Source organism: Nicotiana tabacum, chromosome 15, assembly GCF_000715075.1.
Source record: "Nicotiana tabacum cultivar K326 chromosome 15, ASM71507v2, whole genome shotgun sequence".
Taxonomy (NCBI): domain Eukaryota; kingdom Viridiplantae; phylum Streptophyta; class Magnoliopsida; order Solanales; family Solanaceae; genus Nicotiana; species Nicotiana tabacum.
This window is the reverse complement of record NC_134094.1, coordinates 25,432,160-25,441,566: the sequence shown is the minus strand read 5'-3', so window position 1 is coordinate 25,441,566 and position 9,407 is coordinate 25,432,160. Positions and strand designations below refer to the sequence as shown.

The 9,407-nt window shown below is 39.3% G+C and overlaps 1 protein-coding gene across 1 annotated transcript; it reads left to right on the top strand.

Annotated features, from left to right (window-relative positions):
* The first annotated feature begins 1,310 nt into the window (after positions 1-1,310).
* On the top strand, positions 1,311-1,930 carry LOC107823628 (agamous-like MADS-box protein AGL62). The gene has a single exon (XM_016650317.2). It carries the CDS (start codon positions 1,311-1,313, stop codon positions 1,914-1,916), a length of 606 nt encoding a protein of 201 aa, XP_016505803.1. The 3' UTR covers positions 1,917-1,930.
* Positions 1,931-9,407: the final 7,477 nt, after the last annotated feature.

Below are 9,407 nucleotides of genomic sequence, written 5' to 3'. Positions count from 1 at the left end.
TGTGAGCATCAAAGTGGTTTTACCCAAGATTTTCCTGATTTGACCATACATATGTTCTATCTTTATTGAAATTATAAACTGCACAGGTGTTAGTGAGTATGATCTATAGTTCTTGCTTCTTTTATCTCGCCGAGGCTAGTTAGGATACTTATTGAGTACATGAGGTTGGTTGTACTCATACTACACTTTTACACCTTGCGTGCAGATCTTGGTGTGATGCTGCTATGTATGGCGGGAGCTAGCATTGAAGATGTACCTGCATTCCAGTTTTGGCTATCACTTGTCCTTGGTAGCTTTAGATTCGAATTTTGTTCATTTACATTATAAACAGATGTTGTAATTATTTCAATTCAGTTCTGTAAAAATCTAAGTCTTAGTGGCTCATGACTTGTACTACGAGTCCTTGGGGAGTTGTATAAAATTCCGTTATTTCCTTCTTGACTCTTAGCAATATTACTATATTGTATTTTATTGTTATTTGGCTTACCTAGCGGGTAGGGTTAGGTGCCACCACGACGGGTTGGATGTTGGGTCGTGTCAGACATGGTCAGTGATATAACGAACCCCAACTTGTTTAAGACCGTAGTTATTATTCTTGTATTTCCTATTTATCATGTCAGGTTTAGAATGGTGTTTAAGAGGTTTATAAAGATTAATGTTATTCAATAAATTATGCTTAGATTTTAGGGTTTTGTGGTACAAATTTCTTTCACTTGCCATAAGTATTACGATTAGGATTTACGAGTTCGTAAAGGCTCTAAATTAAATTCTAATTATCTTAAGATTTTATATTAAATTTCTCAAAACATTTACACTTTATGAGTAAGAAAATAAATATTTCTCAAAACGTAGAATGCATGAGCACTGTAGGGGAAAAAACTTTACTTCATAAATTGCCATCTTTTAATATGAACATACTAAAACTTATACCATAAAAGAATGGCGTGCAGCAAAAATTTCCCCATAAAAGGTACTCCTTATTTTTATTACTTTTCTTTAACTTCTCCACAAAATAATAGATGTGGTCTAAGTGCAATCCAATAACATAATTCTAATAAAGTAAAATATGTATTGTCTAATTATGATCATTTAGGATTAGCACTGACTAATAAAGAAATGGAACAACGAATGGGGCAGGTATTTGATTCAAATCCTTCTAGAAAAGGAATTAACATTAAAAGGTTTGATTCCCTTGTTAATTGAATTCATTTCCATTCAAACAATAAAAAGATTTTACAGCTATAAATAAACTCTTAGTGGTGAGACCCAAAATCACCTTTCTCTTTGTTTCTCAAATCATAAGTTTAGCCATGGGAAGAAAGAGTAACGGTCGCAAAAAAATTGACATGGTGAAGATACAAAACGAGAGAAACTTACAAGTGAGTTTCTCCAAGCGACGAATTGGCCTCTTCAAGAAGGCTAGTGAACTTTGTACATTAAGTGGTGCTGAAGTTGCCTTAGTGGGTTTTTCCCCCGGAAACAAAGTTTATTCATTTGGCCACCCTTCTGTGGATTTGGTCATGGATAAGTTCCTCGTAGAGAACCCTCAACCCAATATTGATGTTCCTAACCATCGAAATGCTAATGTTGGTGAGGTCAATATGGAAGAGTTGATCGATAAAGAGGGGATATTGGAAATGGAGAGAAGCCGCGGAAAAGACTTACAAAGAACCTGGAGGGAGGAGCGTTGGTGGGAAGCTCCAATTGAAGAGCTAAACTTTTTTCAACTTCAACAAATGGCAGAGGCAATGGAAATGACAAAGAAGCAATGTGAAATAGAGGCGGAACACCAGCAAAAGGTGCATGGTATTGCATTTCCATATCGTACCCTTGGAAGTGCCTTGGCTCCTTATGGGGGGGCTAGGGCGAGCTTTTCGTATGGCTCCAATGCTAGGGCATCTGAATTTCGTGACTAGCTAGCTCTTTCTATTTCAACACTAAATAAGGCTCCATGATTCACCTTTGGTGCTCTTAGGGCAAATGGATCTTCTTCAATTCAATAGTTCTCTATCATAATTGTCGTTTTGTTTTAAATATTTATAGTGATCTTATATTGACATACTTGATGTAGATTTTATCCATATTGTTAGCAATAGCTCGATGTAGATAAACTATTAATTAAGTTCTTATCTATGATTTTAATCTTATTTTTAGTGAATGAACATTATTTTATGCCATATATTTAGTCTGGTTTAGTCACTCATTGACATAAAAGTTATTCCCTGAACGCTAAAGTAGTACTACCTCCGTTCCAATTTATGTGAACCTATTTCCTTTTTAGTCCGTTCCAAAAAGAATGACCCCTTTCTAAATTTGGAAACAATTTTGGTTAAACTTACAATTCTACCCTTAATGAGAAGCTTTTATACCCATACAAATACTCTCGGCCCCTTTTTGAATTGTTTAGGACCACAAATTCCAAAAGTCTTCATTTTGTTCTTAAATTCCGTGTACAGTAAAACAGATTCACATAAATTGAACGGGGGAGTAAAAGGTTAAATTTGAATTTGACAAAGTAGTCATGTAAGTTAGCTTGAAGTATTTATTTACCATAAAAATAGTTATCTTTGACACAAACAAACTCTTGTCTAACTCTTCTTGACAGTCGGGAGTTTAGGCTTAAAACGTTTCTAAGTACAATTTGAGAGTGAAATTTATCCATTTTCAGTTGGGATAGTTTTTCTAAGAAAGCACAATGCTCATAAATAAATACAATGATGAGGGAGTAGTAAGCTTTTTAGAGAAGAAGTGTCGTTTCAGTTTAGTGCTTCAGTTCAGTTCAGATCTTCTTCCTTCTTTAATGTCTCTTTTTATAGCCAACTATTCATCAGCAATCTTCCCAAGTACAAAATGACCCGAATTCAATCTGAATCACACCCAGGCCCCCTGAGAACCCATCCGAACATAACATCAAGTCCCAAAATACACAACGAATTTAATCGACGCCTTAAATTACATCAAACGACATCAAAACTACGAATCGCACCCCAATTCAAGCCTATTGAATCAATTAACATTCAACTTCTAAAACTAACGCCGAATCATAACAACCAACTCCGAATGCGCTCAAATTTTGCATACAAGTCTCAAATGACACAACGAATCTATATCAACTCCTGGAATCACAATCCGAGCCCGATATCAATAAAGTCAAACATCGGTCAATCCTATCAACCTTCCAAACCTTCAATTTTATAACTTTCGCCAAAACGCCTCAAACTAACCTACGGAGCTCTAAATCAATATCCGGACATACGCCTATGTCCAAAATCATCATACGAAGCCACGGAACCATTAAAACTCTACTCTGGTATCGTCTACACAAAAGTGAAACTCTCGTCAACTCTTTCAACTTAAGCTTCCAACCTTGGGACTAAGTGTCCCAATTAACTCCGAAACCAAACTAACCACCCCTGCAAATCACATAACCACAATTGAACATATAGGAGGCAATAAATAGGGGAACGAGGCTAGAATACTCAAAACGATCGGTCGGGTTGTTGCACATACAATAAGGAGGAGGTTCCAGAATTTTGAAAAAATGGGTGCACTATTACAAAAAGGTGGATTCATGATATAAATTTTACGGCTTCAACCTTTAGTTTTTTCATATACATCTATACTCCTCAATGTGTCGGACTTGGAATTTTTGAAAGAATATACCAAAGAAAGAAAGAAAGAAAAAGAGAATGTACTTAATCAATGAGCTAGAAGTGGTACTACACATGCCTATCTCTCGTGGGTGTGGCAAATTCTAGAAAAAGAAAGGAAAAAAAACAAGATAGCTAGAGATAAGATTTAACTCACAACTTCACTGAGAGGTGTGTACCCAATAATTATCGCATCGCATGATATTTTGAGCTTTGACGGTATCCATATATATATTTAAGTATTTTAAAAAAGTATAACATTACTATACATGATCTAATGAGGGGAGTATGGGTTCGCATGACCCTGGGAACCCCTTTAGATACGCCCGTGAAAATGCCATGTGCTAATTCTTTCTATTTGCAATTTTATAAATAAAAAGACTAACTTTTAATAAAAAACACAGTCATCAGTCATCTTCATGTTTGTCATCAATCATCTTCATGTTTGTCATCAGTCATCTTCGTGGGAAAATTGGAACACGGTGGTGCACGAGACGTTACACTGTTTACATGGTTATATAAACCCTTCTTGTTTGATGCTCAAAGCACCAAAAAAATCTTAATACTTGAGCTATTGTTTATTTGCAACTAATTTTGTAGTCCAAAAAAGATACTCTAATTATCTGAAATGGCAATTACCAGATCTTTTTTTATTTTATTTTTTTTGGTACTGGCAACTACTGGATCAACATCCTCTGTGGTGGGAGAAATGGTGATTGTTCTTAGCATTGATGGAGGTGGCATTAAAGGCATCATTCCTGCTACTGTTCTTTCTTTTCTGGAAAGCCAACTCCAAGTTTACTGCAAATATATTTTCTACGGCTTCTTACTGTTGTTCCTTGCCGTTTTTCTTTTTATTACTTGTGCTTAAACTTTTCTGAGTCGAGGGTCAATTATTGAAAATCGCTTCTCTATCTTAACAAGTAGAAGTAAGGTCTGCGTACTTCTCCCAAACCCCACTATGTAGGATTATACGGGATATGATTTTGTTGTTAACCCTCCTATATATAAAAAGAATTAAAACAAAGATCTCATGCATAGTTTGAAAACAAAAGAATTTGAGTTACTACAAAAGAATTTAAAGCTAAAAAGGAATTATCAAAATAAAAAGTTTGTATAGATGTATCTGATTAATATATGGTTATTTTTTAGTCAGGAATTAGACAGTGATGAAGATGCAAGACTTGCAGATTACTTTGATGTGATTGCGGAAACAAGTACAAGTGGCATACTGACTACTATGATAAGTGCTCCAAATAAAAAGGGTCGTCCCTTCTCTGCTGCCAAAGATATTGTATCCTTTTACTTCGAGCATGGCCCTAATAATCTTCCACCTGGGTACATATATATAGTTTTTATATATTTAATGTTTCTATTCTAAGTTTTAGCTTTTATACAAAAATGGAGTATAAAAATTATTACACTATTAGATCACCTATGTCATGACCCAAATACTTAATCCGTCGTGATGGCGCCTATCGTGAAACTAGGCAAGCAAACATTCTCAATATGCTTTCAATATATAATAAAAGTGAGCTAAAGCAATTAAATTAACTGAAGGTTTATATAACAACGGGGTAAAAACCCAATTATAAGTGCAGAATGATAGCCCGACCTCGGGGTGTCACTAAGTCATGAGCATCTAACAACCAATCTAGAAATAAAGTCTACTACAGTCTGTGCCAAATGCCAATACAAGAGAGAAAAAATAATAAGAAAGGAGAAACAAGGACTGCAGACGCCGACAACTACCTCGTAAGTCTCTGATAATCAGCTCGCACACGAACTCAGCGACCGTCAGAATCGTACACACCTGGATCTTCACATGAAGTGTAGGGTGTAGCATGAGTACAACCAACTCATAAAGTAACAGAATTAAATAAGGAACTGAGAAGCAGTGACGAGCCATAAAAAAATACAGATCATTTCAAAAGTTTTCAGTAAAGAGTGAACATGCTTTCAAATCTGGTGGTATAATTCAAATCAGTTCGAGCTCAAGTAAAACAGATATGAATCTTCCAGAAATTTCATAATAACAACAGATAACAACATAAGTGCAACAATAAATAAAAGCAAGTACAACCTCTCAAGGCAGTAATCACCCAACCCATCTCAACAGCTCATAGTCTTGGCTCTCGACTTTCAGCCCTCATTACACACTCTCAATAGGTACCTGCGCTCACTGGGGGTGTGCAGACTCCGAAGGGGCTCCTTCCAGCCCAAGTGTTATATCGCTGCAGCGTGCAACCCGACCCAATCATATAAGTAGCCATAAGACTCATTGCGGCGTGCAACCCGATTCACAGTCCATAACTAGCCATAAGGCTCGTTGCGGCGGCAACCCGATCCATATACCCTCACATAGTTCACAGCTCAACACGCAGGCCCTATCTCAGTCACTAACATGACCAGCCCATTGAGGTCAAAGAAAATCATAATAATCAGTCCAAACAGAGAATACAACAAGTATCAACAAGAAATGAGAGGGAACGGAGATATAACACATAATTAAGACCGTGACTTAGTACAAGACAGCAATTAGCAGTCAATTCAATAAGAATACGACCGTTGCGTGTCCCAACAATGATATTATATGGCCTAAGCATAGTTTCTAACATGAAAGGCAGTCAATTGCTTAAACACAAGGAAAAACAAGTAATTACAATGGCTATTCGACTTTACAGCCGCACGAGATGGACCAAGTCACAATCCCTCACGGTGCACACTCACGCGCCTGTCACCTAGCGTGTGCATCACCTTCAGCACTCACATCATACCAATTCTCGGGGTTTCATACCCTCAAAACCAGATTTAAGATTGTTACTTACCTCAAACCGCGCAAACTCCTACTCCGCAATGCCCTTGCCCATCGAATCAATCTCCAAATGCTTCGAATCTAGCCGTAAGCATTATGATATAATTAATATAAGCAAAAAGAATCAATCCCACAAGAAAAATATGAAATTATAAGCCAAAATCCGAAATAGGCTCAAACCGGCCCCCGGGCCCACGTCTCGAAATCCGATAAAAGTCAAAAAATATGAACAACCATCCACTCACAAGTCTAGCCTTAAAAGAATTACTCGAATCCAATCTCAAATCACCTTCCAAAACTCAAAATTTTAGCCTATGAAGTTTCTACCATTTTTTCCCAAATTTACAACTCAAATCCCTAATTATATGATGAAAATAGCAATAGATTCATGAAATATAGTCCAATCCGAGTTAGAATCACTTACCCCAACAATCTTCTTGACGAAATCTCGAACAATCGCCTCACACCGAGCTCTCAAAGTCCTAAAATCGAAATGGGAATCAAACCCTCGAAGTTCCATTTTCTGGCCAGTGCTTTCAGCCCTGCGGACCTTCTGTCGCATCTGCGACGCTGCACCTGTGGAAATTCCATCGCAGGTGCAGGAATGACTAAAAGGGATGGGTCCGCATCTGCGTGCAAGTGGTTGCACTTGCGTGTGCGCACCTGCGGATAAAAGTCCGCTTCTGCGACCCTCTCTTCCAATTCACTTTTCGCATCTACGAAGCTTCAGGCGCATATGCAGGCTCGGAGATGCGGAAACACCCTCGCACCTGCGACACCTAGCCATCTCCTCAACTCCCGCTTTTGCGCTCCTTCCTCCGCATGTGCAAGTACGCACCTGCGGCCTCCCCACCGCAGGTGCAAAACTACCAGATATCAGAAGGCTTCAGCAATTTCATAAGTCCAAAACTCAATCTGTTAAGCATCCGAAACACACCCGAGGCCCCCGAGACCTCAACCAAACATACCAATAAGTCATATAACCCCATGTGAACTTAGTCGAACCTTTGAATCACTCAAAACAACATCAAAATACCAAATTACACTCGTATTCAAGTCTAAAGAACTTCTAAACTTCTGAATTCCACAAACGACGCCGAAACCTACCAAACCATGTCTGATTGACCTCAAATTTTGCACATAATCATATTCAACATTACGGACCTACTTCAACTTTCGGAATCGAAATCCGACCCCGATATAAAAACGTAAACCCCCGGTCAAACTTTCCAAAAATTCGACTTTCGCCATTTCAAGCCTAAATTAGCTACAGACCTCAAATTCACAGTCCGGACATGCTCCTAAGTCCGAAATCACCCAACGGAGCTAACAGAACTCCAATCCGGAGTCGTCTTCACACATTTCCGACTACAGTAAAAATCTTGAGACTTAAGCTTTCGTTTTTAGGGACTAAGTATCCCAAAACACTTCGAAACTAAGAACAAGACCTCCCGGCAAGACACTTAAACAGAAACAGATACGGGAAAAACAGTAAATAGGGGATCGGGGCTAATACATTCAAAACGACTGGCTGGGTCGTTACATCCTCCGCCTCTTAAAATAATTGTTCGTACTGGAACGAGCATAGAGACATACCTAAAGTGGTGAAAAAGATGAGGATAACGGCTGCGCATATCATGCTCGGTTTCCCAAATCGCCTCCTCGACCGGCTGACCCTTCCACTGAACCTTTACAGAAGTAATATTCTTCGACCTCAGCTTTCGAACCTGCCTATCTAAGATCTCCACCGGCTCCTCAACATAAGATAAATCCTTGTCCAACTGGATTGAGCTTACATCCAATACGTGAGACGGATCGCCGTGATACTTCCGGAGTATAGAAACATGGAATACTGGATGAACTCATGCTAGACTGGGAGGCAAGTCAAGCTCATAAGCAACCTCCCAACATGTCGCAATAACTCAAATGGACAGATAAACCTCAGGCTCAGTTTGCCCTTTTTTTCGAACCTCAAAACACCCTTCATGGGTGACACCCGGATCAAGACCCGCTCTCTAATCATGAATGCAACATCGCGAACCTTCCGATCAGCATAACTCTTCTTTCTAGACTGGGTTGTGCGTAGTCTATCCTGAATCACCCTAACCTTCTCCAGAGTATCCTGAACCAAGTCTGTACACAATAATTTAGCCTCGCCCCGCTCAAACCAACCCACTGGAGACCTATACCGCCTACCATATAGAGCCTTATACGGTGCCATCTGGATGCTCGACTGGTAACTGTTGTCGTAAGCAAACTCTGTTAGTGGCCAGAACTGATCCCACGAACCCCCAAACTTCATCACACACGCATGGAGCATATCCTCAAATATCTGAATAGTGCGTTCGGACTGTCCGTCCGTCCGAGGGTGAAATGTTGTGCTCAACTCCACTCGAGTACCAAACTCATGCTGTACGACCCTCCAGAACCATAATGTAAAACTGTGTACCCCGGTCCGAAATGATAGATATTGGTACGCCATGAAGCCTGACGATCTCGCAGATATATAATAAAGCCAGCTGCTTGGAAGAATAGGTAGTCATCACAGAAATGAAATGAGCTGACTTGGTCAGCCGGTCCACAATTACCCAAACTGCATCAAACTTCCACTGAGGTCGTGGAAGCCCAACGATGAAATCCATAGTGATCCGCTCCCATTTTCACTCTGAAATCTCTAACTTCTGAAGCAACCCACCTGGTCGCTGATGCTCATACTTCACCTCCTGGTAATTTAGGCATCGAGCTACATACTCCACTATGTCCTTCTTCATTCTCCTCCACCAGTAATGCTGTCTCAAGTCCTGATACATCTTTGCGGCACCCGGATGAATAGAATACCCCGAACTGTGTGTTTCCTAGAGAATCAACTCACGCAAACCATCTACATTGGGCACACATAGTTTTCCCTGCATCCTCAATGCACCATCATCCCCAGTAGTGAC

Coding starts and splice junctions, on each gene's coding strand:
- LOC107823628 (XM_016650317.2), top strand. CDS start 1,311: ATGGGAAGAAAGAGTAACGGTCGCAAAAAAATTGACATGGTGAAGATA.